This window comes from Arachis hypogaea, chromosome 19 (genome assembly GCF_003086295.3).
Source record: "Arachis hypogaea cultivar Tifrunner chromosome 19, arahy.Tifrunner.gnm2.J5K5, whole genome shotgun sequence".
In the NCBI taxonomy this organism is placed as follows: Eukaryota; Viridiplantae; Streptophyta; class Magnoliopsida; order Fabales; family Fabaceae; genus Arachis; species Arachis hypogaea.
This window is the reverse complement of record NC_092054.1, coordinates 33,385,794-33,409,962: the sequence shown is the minus strand read 5'-3', so window position 1 is coordinate 33,409,962 and position 24,169 is coordinate 33,385,794. Positions and strand designations below refer to the sequence as shown.

The 24,169-nt window shown below is 34.1% G+C and overlaps 1 protein-coding gene across 7 annotated transcripts; it reads left to right on the top strand.

The window, feature by feature from the left end:
• The first annotated feature begins 15,344 nt into the window (after positions 1 to 15,344).
• Positions 15,345 to 21,651, top strand: LOC112775593 (uncharacterized). 7 transcript variants are annotated; one of them, XM_025819328.3, is made up of 7 exons: positions 15,345 to 15,794; positions 16,319 to 16,429; positions 17,372 to 17,821; positions 18,934 to 19,244; positions 19,339 to 19,392; positions 19,804 to 20,279; positions 21,166 to 21,651. In XM_025819328.3, the coding sequence occupies exons 3-7, from the start codon at positions 17,526 to 17,528 to the stop codon at positions 21,517 to 21,519; spliced, it is 1,491 nt and encodes a 496-aa protein (XP_025675113.1). In that variant the 5' UTR covers positions 15,345 to 15,794; positions 16,319 to 16,429; positions 17,372 to 17,525; the 3' UTR covers positions 21,520 to 21,651. The 7 variants fall into 7 exon arrangements, with proteins under 7 accessions (XP_025675113.1, XP_025675112.1, XP_025675111.1 ...); XM_025819327.3 differs by having other exon boundaries at positions 16,314 to 16,429; XM_025819326.3 differs by having other exon boundaries at positions 15,347 to 15,794; positions 16,268 to 16,429.
• Positions 21,652 to 24,169: the final 2,518 nt, after the last annotated feature.

The following is a 24,169-nucleotide window of genomic DNA, read 5'->3' as shown; positions in this document are numbered from 1 at the left end:
TTTTACAATGCAAGGAGCGTCGTAACAATTTTATTTAATTGATACTAATGTAATTTAATCATAATATATAAAAAGGTAAAGTAAATTTTTTTCTTTTAATGTTTATAATTTTTTTAAAAATATTTTTAATATTTAATTGTATTTAATATTGTCTCTAATTTTTTTTATTTGTGTCAAAATTATTTTTAAATATTAACTCTATATAAAATATTAAGAACAAAATTTAAAATTTTTAAGGATAATTTTAATACAAATTAAAAATATTAGAGATATAATTAAATGAATAAAAAATATTAGAAATAAAAATTAAATAAAATTAAATATTAAAAATATTTTTTTAAAAAATCACAATATTAAGAATAAAAAATATATTTTATCTTTATATAGAGAGACACAAAATGGTAATAATATTTGTGCTCCCTCCAGAAAAGCAAAACAGAACAATTGCCAATTGTGAACCCTGAAACTCTCTCACTGAAAACCAAAAAATGATCATCGGAAGAGGAGGATTTAGTTGCATGTAGCACTAAAAAAGTCAAGATAATTTCAACAAGATAGGGGGATGTTGTGATGGAAGAAGAATCTAGCCAAGGGGAAGATTCCAACGTGATTATAGATGGGCAGCAGACCATTGCGGATGTAGAGATGGTACCTGAAACTGCTATAATTCAACCTGTAAAAGCCTCTTACAGAGATCGCCTAGTAGGAGATGGGCTAAATAAGTTAAACCCGGAGTCTCAGGCTTCCTTCAATCCAGAATCATCAATCGAAGTAACCTTGAAGAAGTACGACGAGTGGTGCAGCCCATGGAAACAGGTGTTGATTGTGAAACCTCTAGGCAAGAGGATTAACTTCCAAACTATGGAAAGATGGATAAACAAAAAATGGTTTAGAAAGGAGGCTACCCGGGTGATGGATCTCGAAGAAGGATTTTTCCTGGTCCGATTCTCTTGTCAAGAGGACTATGGGTATGCCCTTTTCGAGGGACCATGGATGATTGCTGACCATTATCTGTTAGTGTAAATATGGAGACTTTTGTTCATCCCATAGGAAACAGAGGTGGAGATATTGGCCACTTGGGTGATAATTCTGAACCTTTCGGCAGAGCTCTATAACAAGCATTTTCTTTGAAAAGCGGAAAAGTCTTTGGGAGTCATGCTTCATGTTGATGAACTCTCTTCAATCCATTCCACAGAAAAATTCGCACGTATATGTGTTGAAATAGATCTTAGAAGAAAGCTTGTACCATCCTTTATTGCTCTTGGTAAAGACTTCAAATTGGAATATGAGGGACTCTACCAAATTTGTTTTTCCTATAGAAGATATGGGTACAAAATGGATTGGTGTGTTGAACTAGCAAAAAATACCAAACAGAGTGCAGCAAAATATGGTGAAGAATCTAACCAGAGGCACCATGGAGGGGTGACAACGTTGGAAACCTGAGCCAAGGAAAGCAGATTCAGCAAGAACAAAATTGGGAAAGAAAATATGATAGCAAAAAATTAGGGAGTCAATTTGGGAAATCAAGCCGTTGAAGATATTCAGTAGAACCAAATCCCACAGACCAATCAGAATTTGAATTCTAAAGGTTTGACAAATAAGGAAAGTTCCTTTGGATCGTGGATGATGGTCAAAAAACTCCAAAGAAGGAATAAACAAAAGCCTGGTAATGTGTATGATAATAAGGAAAGAAATGTTTATGCAGGTAGGTTTGATGCATTAAAAGAGCAAGAGCTGGAAGAGGAAAATGGAGTGCATTCGGAAGAGAATATTATTTCCAATAAGGAAAAGAAAAATGATGCTAATGCAAAAGAAGTGCAAAACTATGCCATCGTGGAAAATCAACAGAGAAACTATAATGCTGTAATAAAGAATTATACAACAAGTAAACTGACGTTAGGATTTTTGCCGGTAAAGAATTTTATAAAAATAGTCGCGTTGTAGATATAGTCTCTAAACCAACAGAAATCTCTTCGTACAAACGTTTTGGTTGTCACAAGTAACAAACCCCTTTAAAATTGATAACCGAGTATTTAAACGTCGGGTCGTCTTCTCAAGGAATTGCAGGGAGGTATGTTCTTATTATTGGTTATGAGTTTGTAAATTGGGGGTTTTGAAAGTAAGGAAGCAGTATGTTGAAAAAAAAGAATAAAATAGTAATAATAAAATAAACTCTTGGCAAGGTATGAAAATCAGAATTCCTATCCTAGTTATCCTTATCAATTGTGATGAGAATTGGATTTTTCTCTCACTTTGTTAACCTCTAACTATGAAGGTAAGTTAAGTGGATGAATTAATTTTTATTCCTCAGGTCCTAGTCTTTCCTTGGGAAAGGCTAGAGTTATTGGAACTCGAATTAATTCTTGAAAAATTCCAATTTTCAATCAACAATAAGTTTGATAACTCAAGTGTCTCCAATGACTCAACCAAAGCCAAAAGGGAAGAGAATCTACTTGAATGAAAATAATTTGAATACATGAATTAAAGAGAGCAATCATAATTTTGAAATACCTCAATTAGCATTAATTCAAAATAATAATCTGTAACATAGAAGAATTCATAAATAAAATTGGGAAAATAATAAAAAGAACATTGAACCTGGGATTGAGAGTCACTCCTAAAACTAAGAGGAATCCTGAATCCTAATCCTAAGAGAGAGGAGAGAACCTCTCTCTCTAAAAACTACATCTACTCCTAAAATTATGAATACGAAAGGCTTATTTTTGAATGGATGCATTCCCCCACTTTATAGCCTCTAATATGTATTTTCTGGGCCGCAAAATGGGTCGAAAACAGCCCAGAAGTCGCTGGAGAAGAAATCTGCCACGCTGGTTTTTCGTCACTGCGATGCGTCCGCGTGGATGACGCAATCGCGTCACCTAGCGTCAGGGTAACTATGGCATATTATATATCAAATCGAAGCTCCGGACGTTAGCTTTCCAACTCAATTGGAACCGCATCGTTTGGACCTCTGTAGCTAAAGTTATAGCCATTTGAGTGCGAAGATGTTAGGCTGGACAGCTTAGCAATTTCTCCAACTTCTTGTATTCCTTCCACTTTTGCATACTTCCTTTCCATCCTTTGAGCCATTCCTGCCCTGTAATCTCTAAAAATACTTAACACACATATCAAGGCATCTAATGGTAATAAGAGAGGATTTAAACATAGGGAACTTAAGGCCAAAGAAGCATGTTTTCAATCAAAGCACATAATTAGGAAGGCAAATGTAAAATCATGCAAATAGTATGAATAAGTGGGTAAAGAGTTGATAAAAACCACTCAATTAAGCACAAGATAAACCATAAAATAGTGGTTTATCAACCTCCCCACACTTAAACAATAGCATGTCCTCATGCTAAGTTCAAGAGAAGTTATAAAGGAATGAAGAGGAAAGTAAGAATGTATGAAATGCAACCTATTTATATGAATGCAACTATATGCAAAATGTTTCTACCTACTTAGTTAAAAGTAAATAAGTTCTCCAAGACAAACATAAATCAAATTCCACTAATCTAAATCATACAATAGAAGACAAGTAAACTTGTAAGAAGATAGCTCATGAAAGCAGGGAACATAGAATTGAGCACCGAACCCTTACTGGTAGTGTATATCACTCTAACTCTCAAGTGTCTAGGGTCAATCACTCTACTCTTCTCTAGTCATGCTTTCTAAAATTTGTTCTTCACCTAACCAATCAACAATATTTAATATACCAATGCAAACATCATTAGGTCTTTTCAAGGTTGTAATGGGGCTAAAGCAAGGGTAAGGGTATATGTATATGGCTGAGTGAGCTTTATAAATTGAATCTTTAATTAACTTAAGCTTTCTCCTAACATACATATACTCTATATAACTCTAGAATCATGCCTAGCTACCCATAGTCTTCACTTTTGCATTACATACTCATGTATCAATTTTTCTTTAATATACTCATGTATATGCATTACATACATATACTCTATATTATATATTTTTTTCTCTTTTTTTTTCTTTTTTTTTAGAGAGACATAAAAACTTAGAATAACATATCAATGCATATGGAATTTTTTAATTTTCTGTTTTATATGAGTAGTACCCAAATTTTCCAATATTCAAAATTAGAAACATGATACATTCCCTTATTAACCCAAGTTCCCACAGTTTCCCCACACTTAGTTGATGCACACTCTCTATCTTAAGCTAACCAAAGATTCAATTGGGGTATTTAATTTATTTTTCTGCTTAAGGCTAGTGATGTGGTGAAATATAGAATGAATGGGATTAAAAGGCTCAAGGTGGCTAACAAGGGTGATGTAAATGGTAGGCTTATTTGGGATAAGTGAGCTAAAATCAAACAATGGCCTCAATCATATGCAAACATGTAAATACACTAAATATTGGACATATAGAATGGAACAAAATATAGATTACAATCATAGAGAAGGGAACACACAGGAATAAAATATTTATGGTTAAATAGTGTAACCATATAAATAAGCTCAAATTTCAGAGGTTGTGTGTTCTTTAGCTCAAAAACCATGTTCCAAATACAACTTCAAACAAATTTAACTTTAAATTTTTCAATTTAAATTAGTGAAATACTATAGAAATTTCTTGAAAAAGAAAATATTACTTCATCCAAGTAGTAACTAAATGCACAAAATCAAATAAACATGCAATTAACCATGCAAATGCAACAATGAACAAACAAAGAAAATAAAACAATGGTGTTAAAAAGAAGAAAATAGCTAACCCATGGAGATCGGTATCGACCTCCCCACACTTAAAGATTGCACCGTCCTCGGTGCATGCTGAGATGTGCAGGTGGACGGGTTGTTCCAACTGATGCTTTTCTTCAAGGATTGTGCAGATGGACTTGTTTGTCTCCCCTTTTAGAATTTTCTCCTTTTTTCCGTCTTTGGTGGCCAGCCTGAAAGAAGAGAAAAAGAAGAAAAGTAACCCAAAAGATAGAAAATAAATAAAATATGGGTGTTAATGCCAAATGATAAGGGTCTCAATTACATGGTAGCTACAACATGCAAATGAGAAAACAGTAGAAGTACATGGCAAATCAGGAATGCAAAAATTTGCAAAAATAGGGAAGAGAGTGTGGGTAAGGAGAGATAATAAAAATTCATGTCAATGTAAAAGTAATACAGGTATAAAAGATTGGCATTGATATAAATAATATTATCTATCCAGAATAAAACAAGTCACTAAGCACCCAAAATAATTCAAGAGAAGATGCAACAGTTAAATAAGAAAATTTTAACACCAAAGGAAAAATAATGAATTTAGAAAAGAAAACAAAAATATGCACAAAATTAAGATGCAATGAATGAAATATGCAAATAAATTAAGTAAAATAAAATAAAAGATAAGAAGAATGAGAAGGGAAAGAAGGAAAGAAGAAGTACGTAAGAAAGGAGGGAGGAAAAATTAGGGTTGGAAAAGAAAAGATAAGATAATTGGCGCTGATCTGGATAAGTTGTGTGGTGCAGGCGATGCGGTCGCGTGGGTGACGCGGTCGCGTGGTGCGCGATAAGGTTGGGTGACGCGGACGCGTGGGGCACGCGATCGCGTTACTCGATTTGTGCTAGTAGCGCGAGTGCAGCCTCGCGGTCGCATAACTCTCTGCTCAAAACTTAGTATTGCCAAAATCCAGGGTGAGGCGGTCGCATGGTCGACGCGATCGCACGGGTGGCCTTATTTCCAATATGACGCGGACGCGTGGGTGACGCGTTCGCGTGGTAGGGCTTGTGCTGCTAGCACGGGTCCAGCCCAATTCCAGCTCAACTTTCGGCCATAGACCCTTGTTACGTCGATTTACAGGGCCACACAGTTGCGTGGGTGACGCGGATGCGTGGGGAATCTATTTTGCAAATGACGCGGCCGCGTCGGCGACGCAGTCGCGTGGGATCAAATTATGCTACAGGCGCGCCTCCAGCCACGCTTTCGCGTGACTCTCTGTTCAATTCTTTTCTTCCAAAATGCACTGGTGACGCGGACGCGTCAGCGACGCTGTTGCGTCGCGTGTGTGCTTTTTTTTTTTTAATCTAAAAAAAATGCAGAATGCAGTGTTAATATGAATGTGATACAAAACTCCAGGTTCAATATAATAAAATAAAATAAAACTCGAAAACAAATAAAACTAAATAAAAATGAAAAAAAAGAACGATCATACCATGGTGGGTTGTCTCCCACCTAGCACTTTTAGTTAAAGTCCTTAAGTTGGACATTTGGTGAGCTCCCTGTTATGGTGGCTTATGCTTGTATTCATCCAGGAATCTCCACCAATGTTTGTGATTCCAATGGCCTCCGGGGTCCCAAACTAGGTATGTAAAGCCCTTAAGAAGTTTCAAACAGATTCTTAAGCTCCCAGGGTGACAAATGTCAGAGCAGATTCCAGGATCTCAAATCTTGCTTTTACACCCATTTTTGTCGGGATCTGTATTTTCCCAGCCGGGTGATAAGTAATTTGAATTCTCACTGCAGCTACCAAACAGCTTCCTAGACCCATTCAATTGAGCTTTACACCAACCTTTACGTTTAAACTTAAAGCTTCCAACCATAATAAATCTTGCAGGACAGTTCTTACCACTGACCATCTTCCTCTTACTCTTAATGCCACAAAGAGCTCTAAGTTGACCTTCCGTCTCCAGTAGCCCATATTCAAGTGGAATTAGAAAGCTAAGGGATATGACTTTTACCCACTTGAATGTTGTGAAGGATGATGGCAACTTAAGAGGAGGAGTCTCCAATAACTTTGGTAAAGTGATTTCAAGCTCCACTCCCTTGTGCTTTTTGACAACTTCCACCTCTTTGCAAACTTCTTTAATTTCAACCTCTTCCTCTTGGTAGCTTTCTTCCAATTCAATCTCTTCTTCATTACTTACCAAGGGCATGGGAGGTTGTGCTTCTTCTTCTTTAATCTCCATTTCTTGACCAACCTCTTCCAAGTCTTCAACTATGATATGCCTTGGAGGTTGTACACCCTTCTCAACATCAAATGTAACTGTCTTGGAAGGAGGTTCTATGTCTTGACTTTCCCATGGAGGTTCAGCATCTCCTAAGTCTGCAACCACTTCTTCTTCTTTGATAATTACAGCTTCCTCCACTTGTTCCAGTACAAAGTCATGCTCCGTACTGTCCACTGGAGTTTCTAATATCTCCTTCATGCTACGTTCTTCATTAGATTGCCCACATGAAGCCATGGGGGTTCCTTGAGTGTTTTAACGTCGGGAAGGTAGTCTATTTATTGCTTGATTCAATTGGTGAAGTGTGGCATGAAGTTTTGCACATGTTTCCGTGAGACGCTCTGTTGAGTCTTGAGGTGATGGATATGGACATGGTACATAGGGAAGTGGTGGTTCTTGATATGGTTCATATGACTCATAAGGTGGTTGGTATGGTGGATAAGGGTTAGGATCATATGAGGGTGTTTGGTGGTAAGGGGCTTGTGAGTATGGTGGTCCAAAGCTATGTTGAGGAGAGGGTTTATAGGCATATGGTAGTGGTTGTTGATAGTCCATTGGAGGTGGTTGTTGCCATGAGGGTTGATCAAATCCTTGTGGCTCCTCCCATCTTTGATTGTTCCAACCTTGATGCTTGTTCTCATTGTAATTTCTTCTTCCTGCAACATAATTGTAACCAGACTCATAGGCAAAGGGGTGAGAGTTCATAGTAACAAATAAAAATTAAAAACGAAAATAAAAATCAATTTTAAATTAAAAGGTTATTTAAATTTTAAATTTTGAAAATTGAATTTTGAAATTTGATTTTTGAAATAAGATAAGATAAGATTTTTGAAAAAGATTTGAAATTTGAAAGATTTAAAATTTGAATTTTGAAATTTGATTTTTTTAAATTTTGAATTTTTGAATTTAATAAGGAAAGAGAAAAACAATAAAATGACACCAAACTTTAAAATTTTTAGATCAAAACAAAGAAAACAACTAAGAACAACTTGAAGATCAAGATGAACACTAAGAAAAAAAATTTTTTTTTTGAAAAAATTTTTAATAATTAAATAAAAACCAATAACCTCTTAATTTATGAAAAAAGCAAAAATAAAAACAAAAATAAAAACAAATAAACAAGCAAAAAGCAAATATTTACAATAACCAATAGTAAGGCACACGTTTGCAATTTCCCGGCAACGACGCCATTTTGACGTTAGAATTTTTGCCGGTAAAGAATTTTTTAAAAACAGTCGCGTTGTAGATATAGTCTCTAAACCAACAGAAATCCCTTCGTACAAACGTTTTGGTTGTCACAAGTAACAAACCCCTTTAAAATTGATAACCGAGTATTTAAACCTCGGGTCGTCTTCTCAAGAAATTGCAGGGAGGTATGTTCTTATTATTGGTTATGAGTTTGTAAATTGGGGGTTTTAAAAGTAAGGAAGTAGTATGTTGAACAAAAAGAATAAAATAGTAATAATAAAATAAACTCTTGGCAAGGTATGAAAATCAGAATTCCTATCCTAGTTATCCTTATCAATTGTGATGAGAATTGGATTTTTCTCCCACTTTGTTAACCTCTAACTATGAAGGTAAGTTAAGTGGATGAATTAATTTTTATTCCTCAGGTCCTAGTCTTTCCTTGGGAAAGGGTAGAGTTATTGGAACTCGAATTAATTCTTGAAAAATTCCAATTTTCAATCAACAATGAGTTTGATAACTCAAGTGTCTCCAATGACTTAACCAAAGCCAAAAGGGAAGAGAATATACTTGAATGAAAATAATTTGAATACATAAATTAAAGAGAGCAATCGTAATTCTGAAATACCTCAATTAGCATTAATTCAAAATAATAATCTGTAACATAGAAGAATTCATAAATAAAATTGGGAAAATAATAAAAAGAACATTGAAACTGGGATTGAGAGTCACTCCTAAAACTAAGAGGAATCCTAAATCCTAATTCTAAGAGAGAAGAGAGAACCTCTCTCTCTAAAAACTACATCTACTCCTAAAATTATGAATACGAAAGGCTTGTTTTTGAATGGATGCATTCTCCCACTTTATAGCCTCTAATCTGTGTTTTCTGGGCCGCAAACTGGGTCGAAAACAGCCCAGAAGTCGCTGGAGAAGAAATCTGCCACGCTAGTTTTTCGTCACTGCGATGCGTCCGCGTGGATGACGCAATCGCGTCACCTAGCGTCAGGGTAACTATAACATATTATATATCAAATCGAAGCCCCGGACGTTAGCTTTCCAACGCAATTGAAACCATATCGTTTGGACCTCTATAGCTAAAGTTATAGCCGTTTGAGTGCGAAGAGGTCAGGCTGGACAGCTTAGCAATTTCTCCAACTTCTTGTATTCCTTCCACTTTTGCATGCTTCCTTTCCATCCTCTGAGCCATTCCTGCCATGTAATCTCTAAAAACACTTAACACACATATCAAGGCATCTAATGGTAATAAGAGAGGATTTAAACATAGGGAACTTAAGGCCAAAGAAGCATGTTTTCAATCAAAGTACATAATTAGGAAGGTAAATGTAAAATTATGCAAATAGTATGAATAAGTGGGTAAAGAGTTGATAAAAACTACTCAATTAAGCACAAGATAAACCATAAAATAGTGGTTTATCATAAACCCAATAAAGACAAGAACTCTAACAACAGCAGAAGGAATAACCAGAATCAAGCAAAAAGTTCTAAACACAAGCAGCAATTCAGCACAAGCAAGTCTATTTTTGAATATAAAAAGTAAGCTAATATAGAAAAGCAAGAAAATACTCAAATCGTTAAAACAAATGACAGAAGTAAAAAAGGAAGCCACAGTGAATACTAAAAGCAGTTCAGCAGGTTAGGGAAGGATATCTACAACAGCCATAAAGAGGGAAACTTTATCCTTTTATTTGGAAATCTTAACCCTCACACAGAAAACCTTATAGCCACCACTATAGGGGGAGGAAGGGTAGGAGATCAAAAAGGGAATATTAATGATAAACCACTGGAGAATGAACAGGATACCAGGGTAGAAAATTTTGAAGCGACAAATAATCTCATGCAAGATGACAACTCTAGAGTCAAAGAGCAATCTGATGCCGAAGACGTTCAGCACATGGAGATATAATTCTCCTCTCCTCTGTCCAGGGAGTTTCTTCCCTTGTCTTCTTTTTATCTTTTCTAGCTTTTTCTTATTATGAATATTTTAATTTGAAATTGTAGAGGAGCCTCTGCAAAGGGTTTCTATTCTATGTTAACTGACTTATATACTAAATATAAGGCAAATTTTTGCATCTTACTTGAGACCCATATTTCAGTAAAAAAATCAGAGATGATTATTAAAAAATTTGGGTTTGATAGCTGGTGTATCATCGAAGCTGAAGTCTTCTCAGGTGGTATCTAAAAAAGATTTTTGGAACATCAAACCATTAGTATACATAGACAATTTATTCACTTGGAGGTTCAATGGAATAGAGAATCTCCTTTGTTCTTCACAGCTGTTTATGGGAACTCTCAAGTAGAAAATCGCAATACACTATGAAAAAATCTGGAGGATATTGTTCACAGCATACAAGCCCATGGTGTTTAGGAGGGGATTTCAACTCTATTCTTACGATAAAGGACACGGGGATCCTCCAATCTTTTTCTTGATATATATAAGTTTCAAAACTGTTTAAATATTTGTGGGTTAAAAGATTTGGGCTTCTCAAGACCCCCTTTCACCTGGCAAAGAAGAAATATTAAGAGAAGGCTTGACCGCTTTTTCAGTAATATTTCTTTCTTTGACCATTTTTTTTATGTTGGTGTCAAGCATCTTCCTAAATTAAAATCTGACCACTTACCTATCCTTCTTAACTTTCAGGTAGTTAATGATGAGGGGAGGGATAAACCTTTTCGGTTTCTTGTGCTTTGGATTCTGCATGAAGACTATAATAACTTGGTGAAAGAAAGCTGGAATAAAACTCAATGGCTTATTCAAAATATCAGGAATTTCATGGCCCAAGCAAAGTCATGGAATAAGGACGTTTTTGGACATATCTTTAAAAAAAAGCAACAAATCCTGACCAGATTGGAGGGAATCAATAACAATCTGTCTTTTCATCCTAATCCTTTCTTAGAAAAGCTTCAAAAAGGTCTCAGTAAGGAGTATGAGATCATTGCTATCCAGAAGAAAAGCTATTGGCAACAAATATCTAGATGTAATAACATTAGATTTGGCGATAAAAATTAAGGGTGTTCATGGATCGGATCCGATCTGCATATCCGCGGTATTTATCCGAATTCGATCCGAAAATTGCGGATATGGATCCGATCCGCAAGGCTTTTGGATCGGATGGGATCGGATCCGCACACTAATCGGATCGGATTATGGATTTTGTGTTGGTATCCGCATATCCGATCCGCATATCCGCGTATCCACAAAAATAAAGAAATAAATAAATAAATGTTCTTTTTATGTTTTATTTTAACTAATAATTATCATATATGTTGTAGTATTTTAATTTATTATTTAAGAAAAGTATGTTTAATATTATTTTAAGAGTAAACATATTTAAAAGAATAAAAAAATGAATTTTATTGATATTTTTTTAATAAAAATAAAATTTTAAAAATATTTTTGTGTTTTGCAGATATATCCGATATCCGATCCGATCCAATCCGCAAATGTGCGGATCGGATCGGATCGGATCCAACCTTAAAAACTGTGGATATTGGATCTAATCCGATCCGATGATATTAGTGCGGATCGGATCGAAATTTTGGTCATATCCAATCCGATCCGATCCGCGTGCAGCCCTAATAAAAATACAATATACTTTCATTAGAAGGCCAATGAATGAAGGAGAAGAAATAAAGTTACTGCCCTTAAAGATGAGGAAGGAAACTAGATTGAGGATGTTGCTGTCTTGAAGAGATGGAGAGTGAATTTTTTTAAGGCTCTCTACTCTTCAGACTAGAATCACAATCCTTACCCAATTAATAGCCATTTCCCCAGGCTTTAGGATGAAGACTATGCTGACCTCGCGAAGGATGTCTCTAGAGAGAAAGTAAAAAAAGCTATTTTTATTATGGACAGTTGAAAAATACCGGACAGCAATGGAATCCCAGCTAAATTTTTCCAACCCTCCTGGGATATAGTAGTGGAATCCTTAACCAGCTGGGTCAAGGATATCTTCCAAGACCCGAGGAACATTAGGAAAGTCAATCAAACGTTGATTACTATTATACCCAAAAATTCAGCCTCTGAAAATTTTAGCCCCTTTAGACCTATTAGTCTCTTTAATGTGTGTTATAAAGTGATTACTAAAATTGTGGCTTCTAAACTAAAATATTTTATGCCTATTTTTATTGCTAACACTCAATCCAGCTTTGTGCCTGATAGGGTTATTGAGGATAATATTCTGTGGTACAGGAGGTGGTCCATACAATGAAGAGAAAAAACCAAGGCAAAAGGTTAATGGCGATAAAAATTGATTTAGAAAAGGCCTATGATCGATTAAATTGGGATTTGTGGTGGATACTTTGAAGGATGTGGGGATTCCAAACAACATTATCAACGTTGTTGCCTATTGCATTTCATCCCCAACCATGAATCTCCTATGGAATGGGTCGCCATCTGAAACGTTCTCTCCTACTAGAAGAGTTAGACAGGGAGACCCTCTTTCCCCGTACCTCTTTGTTTTATGTATTGAAAGACTATCACATATTATTAACAAAATAGTAGAGGATAGAAAGTTGGAACCTATAACCCTTTCTATAACCTATAGGGGAGGATTGTGTGAGCTAGGCTCAACAACAAATGAAAATTTTTCTATCAGAACAGCCTACGATGCTTTATTTAAGGATAATAATGAAAGCAGTAACATGTACAAGCAAATTTGGAGACTAAAGATTCCTCAGAGACTAAAGTTTTTCAGTTGGCTGTTAGCTCATGAAACTCTTTTAACAAATATCAAAAGAAAAAGTAGAAGATTAATTGAAGATAGTACCTGCCCCAGATGCCATGATGTTCAAGAGGCGATACTCCATGTTTTGCGGGATTGCCCTTTTATTCATAAAGTGTGGATCAATATCATTCATAGAGATTATCAGAAGACCTTTTTCACTCAATCCTTCCATGACTAGTTGTGGAAAAATCTTCTGGAAGCCTCTCCTTCGATTAATGGGACTTCTTGGTCCATAACTTTTATTACTGCCTGTAACTTAGCCTGGAGAAGTAGAAACGAGCATATTTTTAGTGAAAAAAGTTTAACAAACATCCAATTTCATCGCGTTGCAATAAATCTTGCAGACCATTATCACTTTGCTCTTAACATGACAGAGGTCAGTACCAGAATTTTAAGGCATACCAGAAAAGAATCGATTGGATGGGAACCACCGGAACATGGATGGCTCAAACTGAATGTGGATGGCTTGGTGCTCCATCCTAGAGGTAGAGGGGCATGTGGCGGCGTTATCCGGAACTGGGAAGGCCGTGTGGTTGCAAGTTTCAGCATGAAGATTGGGACGTATACCATCACTACGATGGAGATTTGGGGTTTTTATGTCGACATCAAGCTAGCAATGGAGATGAGAATCCCCAAACTTGTGGTTGAGTCTGACTCTAGACGTGCGGTGGAGCTAGTTCAAAAGTCACAAGTGGAGAAGCACTCTCAATCTGCTCTGATTCGGTCTATTAAAGAGCTTCTAGTTGGCTTGGAGTGCGTCGTCGTCCGACATATTTACCGGGAAGCAAATTTTTGCGCAAATACTCTTACTAAAGCAAGGCAAGAACAAGAAGCTGGAGTTTATTGTTTCGAGCTTCCCCCTACCATGCTCGCACAATACCTGCTTGCCGATAGATGTGGAGTCAAATTCCCAAGAGACGTTCTGATGTGATTTTTTGTGTTCTCACGGGCCTTGGGTCCCACTATATATATATATATATATATATATATATATATATATATATATATATATATATATAATACTTTTTTTCCACAATTCTATAATACTAATTAGATAATAATATTCAATTTTGCATTCAACAATATAATCCACTATAAATAAAATTGAGAGAAATGATTATAATTTATTATTTTTGGCTATCATTTAATCATCAACTCAATATTTTTAGTCTAATTTCTTTAGTCTAATAATTCAACAATATATTTTATCTCGTATTTTTAAATATCGATGGCTAACTGATAGTCAAAAACAATAAATTATAATGATCCTTTAATATCTTTTTAAAATTAAAGCAACTCTTCGCATCAAGATGAATTTTTATTAAACTACTTTTTTAATTATGGTATAGTATCTCTTATGAAATATAAGTGATATTTGTATTATTTTTTTATACATCTCTAATTTCTTTTTTGATGGTACAAAAATTTATCTTTTCATAAAAAAAAAAAACAAATATACAAGGGCAATGTGTACACAAAACTTGATGTCAATAATTTTCATGAAATTATTTTATACGAATATCTAATCAATTGATAAGTGCTATTATATAAATATTAAAATATCATTTCTTATTTTATTTTTTTTTTTAAAAACAGGGGAAGCGAAGTAAATTGCTTTTCTTGAAAAATTATGACACACTTGATATAAGATGTCATTATAAAGGATTAAAATATTGGAATTACAATCCGCAATTTAATTAGAGAATAGTTAAGAAATTATATTTTTATTAATATTAGTCGATATTTTTAATTAATATTTTATTTTTATATTATTAATAGTTAGAATTTAATATTTAAAATTTAGAATTTAATATTTAAAATATAAAATATTAGTTAAAAAATAATAAATTTTATTGGTGGTATAGCATTTTTCCTCTAAGGCCAGTTTGGGTAAACAGTTTAATTAAGCTTCTTTTGAAAAAATAGTGTAAACAATAAATGCTTATATTAAAAGTAACTTATAAATAAGTCTTTTTGTGTTTGACTTTTTAGTTTTAAAAGTGTTTATTTTAAAAGAAATGTGATAAAAAAATTTTTATTATGAGAAAAATAATTTTTTTAATTTCTCTATAAAAAATTAAATAATTTTTTAGAAAGTTAGAATTTAATTTTAAAAATTATACCAAACATTAATACAAATATTTTTTATAAGTCAAAAATTTAAAAAATAACTTTTGAATTTTTTTTTTTTTTTTTATGATACTTTTGAATCTTTTTAAACGGATCCTAAGTGTAACCATATTGTGATGGTGAGCTAGGGATGCATGGTCTGGTCCCATTCGAACCCAAATTATTTTTGAACATTTTGGCTCGGTCCAAAAGAACTTGGGGATGACCCAAAAATAAAAAAAAGAAATTCACCCGAAAGACCAACTAAACCGGGTCTGGGCTATAACGGGTCATTCATTCCCGACCCGGTGTAAGTTAATTTTAAAAAATTTATGATTTATGATTTATGATGATGTTGCAGCCCCCACAATTAGGGCACGCAGAGACCCGCAAGCTCCCAAGTCCCAATCTCCCATTCTCAGACCCTCTCTGAATGCTCGTTCAGACATCGACCGGCCATCGTCATTGGAACCAGCGCTGCTCTGCTTCTGCTCGACTGCTTCTCAGAACCGGCTGCTCTGCTTCCGCGCTGCACAGCTTCTCTGCGCCTCACTGCTCGCCGGAGAACCTTAGTCACGACGCCACCAACAGCGGCGGCGAAGTGTGAAGGTCACTGCTCTGCTCATGCTCCGCTTCTTCTCCTGCTCCTCTTCTTCTTGGCGCTGCTCCTCCTCTACTTCTCCTGCTCCTCTTCTTCTCGGCACTGCTCATCTTCTTCTCGGCGCTGGTGCTCTTTTGGTGAGGAAGGTCACAAGCCCCTGCTCAGCCGCTCCTTTTCTTCTCGGCGCTGGTTCTGGTAATGCTTCTGAACTACTTTTTTTTTTCTTTCTAAAATAGGATTAGGGTCTGAGCTTTGTTATTATAATTTATAATGCTGGATTTGTTCAGAACTTGTTATTATAATTTATAAGGTTGATTTGTTGTTCTGAACTTCTGATTATTGTTGATTTGTTCTCTTTGTTTGGTTCTGATCTGTTTTGATTTTAATTACATATAATGTTGATTTGTTCTCCATGACTCCATGTTTGGGTCTGATTTGTTCTATGTTCTGATTATTGTTGCTTTGTTCTCCTTGTTTGATCCTGATTTATTCTGATTTTAATTAAAACATGTTATGATTATTTTTTATTTGTTATCCTTATTTGGTTCTGATTTGTTTGATTCTAATGAAAACATGTTTTGATTATTGTTGATTTGTTCTGATTTTAATCAAAATATATTGGTGATTTGTTGCTGAATACCAACTTATTAGATTTTCTTTTTTATCAGCACTGTGTTCTTCTAATGTCTGTGCATTGCTATTGATGAATTCAAGGGCAGCATGGGAGAATGAAGTTAGAGACAAAAAGTCTCAAAGATTGTAAATGCAATGATGGAAAAGAAAAAGAGGAGGTTCACTTTCTGTGCTGATAAAGTGATTCTGCTGGTCTTGTAAGTTGACATAGTTACACAACTATTCACAGATACATGTACACATATATTATTATAGATTTTTTGTTCCTTCCTCATTCATCCTCAAGTTTGTTCAGATAAAAGTTAGGAAAAGGTTGATATGAGTGAGAGAAAGAAAGGCCTAGAGAATTCAATAAGTTTTGGACTTGATATTACTGGCATTAGCATTTACATTTTGTGTCTCCCAGCATCTGGAATTGTGATTTATCGAGAGATTTAAGTTTAACTTTGGCTACCAACATCTTCGTAACAAATTGTTAGTAAAGGCCCAGTTTTCACCCGCTATAACTGTGGCTCGAAAGTATGTAGGTTTCATCGGGTATAGGGCCGGTTAAGGTCTATAAAAAGGTTTCGGTACATATTTAGGGCCGAGTCTTGGTTAGGACAAACCCGGTTTTACCCGGGCCATGTACACCCCTAGTGTTAGTTGAATCACGCACGCACACGTTTTTTTTTTGTTACTTTCAAGTACGCTTTTTGTGCTTCAATTAACTTAGCCGTTGCCTTGGTTTTCTTCTAATTCCCGACCTGCATTCTAACTTGTTTAGTGAACTTTCTTGTAATAATGAAGAATCTTAGCAACTGTACTACTCTTTTTTTTTGTAAATGTCTTTTTTGGCATTACTGACTTTGGTTTCGCCGGATGATGATGATGATGATGAAGAAGAACAATATTGCTATCTTTGACAACTGTGGAGTTTAATTTCCTTTTGGAATCAGAATTTGAAATTTTAATTCTTAAGTGATTGGCTGCTAGCTACTTGTTATTTTCAAATGAAAAATGTTTTGCTATGTACTTCTTGACTTTGTGATTTTTGTGTTCTTTGAACTGAAATCAATATCTATATTGTGTGCTCAATGAATTGATTTGGAGTTGGTTGAATTTGTTGATGAAGTTGGAACAATTCTCAATTTAACCAGGTAATGTTTGAACGGATCTATGTTTGTCAAGAAATGCCCTCCTTGTCTATTTGTAGATAATGACGAAAAAGAGACTGAACCAAGATTCACTCTAAGTCTCTAAGAGTGACATTAATTTGAGGAGAAAGTGGAATAGAAAGTGTTTGAGATTAACATGGATGAGAAGAAGCCTATCATCAAGGTCGAGCCGGTTCTGGACGAACAAATTAACAGTTCAAAAGTAATCGAGGATGCGGATATTGATATTGTAAGTTGGACAAACAAGGGTGATTTGGCATCAAATAAAAATGAAGACCCTGATGCAACTGAGTATTCAAGTTCATTCGCTGACACTACGTCTGATGCTGAAAATGGTTCTAGACTTAGTGATGCTGAGGTAGAGTCAGAATTCTTAGGTGATAGTGGCTTGGCATGCAACTTTGATGCTTTTTCCTCCACATTCCATATGAGGTGATTCTTGTTCCATAGCAAATAATTTTGAATTATCTTCCTTAGTTGTTTCAATATGTAAGCAAAGAACCCTAGTATTGTGAATTTGTTGACAATTGATTATAGTTTGTTATTGAAGCCAAATTATGCATTTAAATCTTCAAATTAGATAGTTTATTGGAGCTTCTTTTTGATGAATTGTTAAACATATTTACATAGTTAATGTGTTGATCTCTAATAACACACACACTTCTACACACAAGGTGTTTAATACACGTAAGAACGAGCAGGGTGACCTCTCTATATATTTGCTGATGATTATGATAATTATACGTATCTAGCAAGTAAATGCACTGCATCACAAGTAAAATAGACTACTGTAATGATGATTGTTAGGAGAGGATAAGAGTAGAGTGAGTTGGTGAAGTCTAGAACAGAGTTAGTTATAAGAGAGAGCTAGCTAAGACATGACAGCTGTAATGTTACAACTGTCATCACTAACGTAAGTACGAAAGGGCTATTCTGCCTGTTGGACTAGCTTACACAACAAGCTTTCCTTCTTTGTACATAAGCACATATCAGTGTTAAAGTCACTAATAATATACATTATACATTTCCAAGCTTTCTTTTTGTTTCTCAGAGTTCTCTCTTCTCTCCAAACTCTAGTAAGAGGTGTGAAATTTAGTTATATGGTTATATGGTATGTCTGTCTTGGGTTTGATGTTCCAATAAGAGATTAGGTTCTTTTTCCAAATCTTCCTCTTACTGTTCACTTCCTTAGATGTTGGATGTATTTGAATTATATTATTATCAAGATAATTGTTCTTTGTTTATATAGTTCTAGTTGTAACTTCTGTTAGAACACTTTCGGATTTTCGTCAAGTAAACATTGATGGTTTGGTATTGGAAAATCTGCCGTTATACTCTATGTTGTCTGCTATCATTAGTATCATCTCAAACACCATTGATCTCTATTTTCCTTGAGCTAATAATGATCCACATTTAATTTTATGCCACTATACTAACTTTTCATATTTTGTGGTGAACCACTGTTCTAAGCACATTCTATGTGTATTGCATGTTAAGCTATTTGAGTTATTATTTATGCATATCAATTTCCTATGCAATTGTAGGAAGAAGAAATTGACATATCACTGGAGGAACTTCATACGACCTCTAATGTGGCGCTGCAAATGGGCAGAACTAAGAATTAAGGAAATTGAGTCGCAAGCATTAAAATACAGTAAAGAGCTTGCGGAATATGATAAGATAAAACACATGGAGCCCGATCGTTTTACACTAGAAGAGTTTGGCTCAAAATCATTGCCGTTTACGAGTCATCAGTATAGATGTAACGCCAGGAAAAGGAGGAAAAGAAAGAAAGTTGAGGAGACAACTGACCTCGTGTCATATACATCGAATCATTATCTTTTCTCCTATCTCGGTAGAAACTACTTTGCTCTCCTTTATCATGACGCTAGATTTGCTTGCCTTTCCCTGCCTCAGAAATGTTGACTTTTCCCTTTACGTATATGTAGAGAATAAGAAGTCTGATCTTGATGGCTGTTTGGTTGAGGATTTTGGTAATCCAGGTTAGAAACTATGCTTTTTAATGGTTACTTGATGCTCCTTACTTGATGCTCCTGCTGCATAACATGTTAATTTGCCAGTGATATTAATGCTTTTTGTACAATTTTGTACTATAAGAAAATGATTGCTTGCTTCTTCATATAACCGTATTTTGTTAGTGCGTGCTTAATGTATTTTGGTTTGTTTTCTATTTTATCGTGTTTTTCACTTTTTAGGTTTACGTGTAAATAGTCTCACTATAGACACGATACACAATAGAGTTCAATGACGTCATTTGATTCATGTAGCCGGCCCCACCTAGTGGGATAAAGCTTTGTTGTTGTACTTGTGATCTGCCTTTGGTTGCGCCTCATATCACATTTTGATTTAATATGTGCTTAATGACTAATCGTTTTTATGCTCTCTTGGTACAGTTATCACAGAGTTGCATGCTGATTCAAGTGATAGATTTGGAATCGGCGATGATCAATCTTTCTTTGAGTATAGTGAGAGTGATAGTTGCATGGAGCAGCTTCTTTGGACAATCGACAACCTACATTCTAGAGTCCAGAAGCTGAAGGGTCAAGTAGACGTGGTCATGTCCAAAAACACTAAGTTATCATCGTCGGAGAATTTGAGCCTGCTTCCTCATGGTGATGTACAGACTAGCTCTGCTCCTAGTCCTACAACCTCTGCAGCGAATGGAGACTCAATATCCATGAGGGCTATTTATAATTCAGCTCGGCATATTCCCGAGTTTGATTTAGGCAATTTGGTTATGCCGGACAGTGCTGTTTCGAGCTATGGAGAAGTTACAATTATCCCTGACATAATCGAGAGCACCGTGGGATTATTGTCTGCTGCTGATGTTACTCTCCGTCCACCCTTGGTTGGGGACTCTTGTGATGATGTAAGTTTTCTCAAACTGGTCTACATTATTTATTTAGCTTCTTATCAGATGCTGACCAGAAGTGTTTATGCAATTAAACTCATTCATGGGTAAAACCTACACGAAGATTGTTGCATAACATATAGGGTTAATTGCATTTAAATTATTTGCACTTTACCTTCCGAATTTAAAAAATATGCAAATTGCTCATGTTGGTAATTTTTTGCCAATTATGTTACACATTGAACAAAGTTTAGCAAATAAAAGTTACATATTTAGGAGAATTTAGTGGGAGATTTGCGAGTTAAGCCCAATATGGTACCTAAGATAGGTTGCGTGCACTAAAATAGTCTCCGAGATTCCAATTGTACTAGTTACATCCCTGAGATTGTTAAAAGTGCACCATGTTAGTCCTTCAGTCTAATTCCATCAAGTGACTTATCACGTTGTAAGTGACTAATATAGTACACTTTTGTCAATCTTAGAGACGTAATTCATGCAATTGGAATCTCGGGGGCAATTTTAGTGGATGCAACCAATCTCGGCCACTTTGGGACTTTACACAACAAGAACTTTGCCCTGGGGTTGGGGGTGTATGCATAATGCATTTATTTTAGGTAAAGTGTACATTTAGCAAAATTCATCAGCCGATTTGTACATTTTCTTCAATTTTTAGGGGATAAAGTGCGATTAACCCTAAACTATAATATATGGCAAACATTTTATTGTCATTTTATTGTATGTACAACTCTGTATTCACCATTTGCTACATTACCAATTTCCTAAGTTTATTTTTTCTTTTGAATTTTGCATGTGCGGTCCATCATATAAAAATCTGTGCACTTATGCTTTACGTTTCTTGAGATAACGGTAATGCTAACTTCTAAATTTTCTTTGATGATTGCAGATGGTGGACAGTGTCTTGATACATGAGGTAGCTGAAACAGAAGACCACGCATTTAAAAGCGCGAGTCATCACCCCATTGAGAAGCTTCAGAAGTCTGCTGCGAAATGTGAAGGAGAAGAAAAAATTCTACAGCACGGGGAAGAGGAAATTCTACAGCACATCGATTCTGTTCCGGCATCGGATCTTAACAATGTAGTGGTGAATAGTTCTGCAGGGTCTCAAGAACAACCAGTTCTCAAGCAAAGCTTGCATGGTGATGTGAGTGTCCCCAAGAACAAGAGAAAGAGAGGCGAGCGCAAAGCTGGTTCGGTTGGTTGGAGCAAGAAATGCTCTGGTGAACCAGATAGCCAGTGAGCGAATGAATCAATCTCAAGTGACCTTTCAGAATTTTTGTAACTCATTTTTGTTTTTTCCATCCTTCGTTCATAATTTTGACAGAAGTTGTTTCACAATTGAGATTGCAATGAAATAAGATATTTTAGACAATTAGACTCTTATTTTCAGCATGATTTGTATTATTCTTAAATTTGATTTTGAGAAACGGACCAAACTGGATGGTTTGACCTGATTAATGGAGAATTAGCCACCAAACTGACACGGTTAAGGATTAAATCAGTTGTTAGCTAACTAGTCGAAAGTCGGTAAATCAGTCAAATCAATTTGGTTTTTTAGCAGTTACATAGTTTGAAATAATGAAACACAAATTATTTTTTAAATTATTTTAAATACAAATATATTATTTATCATATCTAGGTCAATTCCGATTGTACTATAATTAAATTCTTAAACTTTTGAATTTTTAACTTTATCGTTATTGATCGTTTCGTTCTTCAAATCTTGATACATGTAACATTCATTTTTCAATTATTGGATAGAGTGGAACTCGTACCATAAGAGCACCTACAATGGTGAGTTCCTCTTTCACTTTTTTCTGACACATAGGAACTCTAACCATTGGAGGAGAGAAGGAATGAGTTTTCGCACAGATCTCAAAGTGAGGGAGTCCCTCTAAATAAGGATTCAAGTTAACCAATAATAACTTGCCATTTGACAAGTTATTTTAAAAAAATAATAATATAAAATCTGAAATAATTAAATAATTATATTAAATAATGAAATAATAATTAAATTAGTAATAATTATAATAAAAATTATATTAAATAATTAAATTTTTATTTAATTAATGATTTATATTATTATATTAAATTATAATTAATTAAATTTACTTATATTAAAAAATAAATTTAATTTTTACACTTTACAAAATAATTCTTAGTTGAGTTAGTTATTTTTATTTTTAAAATTTAAAATACTAACGATATTATTAAAATTAACAATTGTAAACACAAAACTATAAATTAGTGTAATCCCGAATTATATATTGTGTATTATTATTATATATGAATTTATTTAATATTAATATCTTTTAATAGTGAATTATTTTTAAATTTATAAATTTAAATAATATTATTAAAAAAATCAATTACATTAATTTTAAGTATTTTAATTAATTAATTAAGTGGGACCACAACAGAGACTAAAATTAGTTCCTCCTAATGGAGAAGAGAGAAATGCTTTGAGTTCCTATTTACCGTTTATAACGCAAAAGCTGATGTGGAGTTACTTTTTATGACATGTGGACCATAAATAAGGACTGAGATGAGTTCTTTACTGGAGATGGTCTAAGATCCCTTATTCCTTGGTTCATTCAAAGACATCGTTTAAGAGAAACAAGATATTGAACTATCTGAATTAATTAAAAAAGGATCATGACTAATTTCTTTTTCTTTTAAAATAAGATAAATTTGGAGTTGATTTCCTTAATTGTCACTATCTTTTATCTTTAAGGAGATCAAAATATTCTTCAAGTGGGGCTAACTAAATGTATGACTTAGGAGAATAATTAGGAGGAAGAATTAGTACCCCAATCATTTTTTATGAGAGAATATAATAGTGTAGTTCTTTAAGTTATATGTTACGCATACTTTTTTTTTTATGTTAATTCGGCCACCAATTTGGATGTTTAAAATAGGTTATTGACGAATTTCTTACACAAAAAAAAAAAACATTTAATTTTTTTTACACTCGTAAAATCAAGTCTTATACCATTTATATTTTACAAAATGATATTTTTTATTCTTTCTTCTATGTATAAAAAAAGTGTTGAGATGGAGAACATAAAAATTGTGAAATTTGTAGATGGATTTTTATGTTTGTGTTTTGTCAAATTCATATCTTATTTATAGACATTAAATTCATGTATCCAGATGCAACCTTTTGAACATACATAACTTTTTATATATTATAAAAATATATCTCATAATAACTAAGTAAAAAAATAAAGAGTAATAATTTATCCTCTTAATTATCTTCTTAATTTTTAAATAAAGAAAATTTTAAAATTTTTATTTTTTGATGTTTTCAAAAACTAACATATATGTTTGAATTTTTAATTATTTAACTATAGAGAATGAATTGAGACTCTCAATCATTATTTAACAACTAACTATTATACTTGAAAAACAAAAATTCAAAACTAATTTATTTAATTTAACATTCATAATTTCATGCATATAACATTTATAATTATATACTTATTATATTACTTATTACATCTAGTATTAAACAAAATGCACAAACCAAGTGAGTAAGTAACCATAAGTGTTTTTGACTATTCGATAATACTTAAATTACATTTATTAGTGCAAAAATATTCTACAAAATTAAATTGAATATTATTTCTTTATTTTTAATCTATAAATTTTGGTCCATCTATAATTACCTTAATGTTTTTATGTGAGTGAACACTGAACAATGAGGTAAGAGAGCTTGTTAATGAACAAAGTTTGGTTTATTTTTCAGCCAATAATGTTTCTTTCATAAAGGCAGGCCAAGCATGTCTTGTACCAATAAGTGACCTAAATGATTATATCCTCTTCTTCATGGCAATTATAAATAATTAAGATTAGGAGGAGTCCAAAATATAATTAAGGCTCCAGAAAGT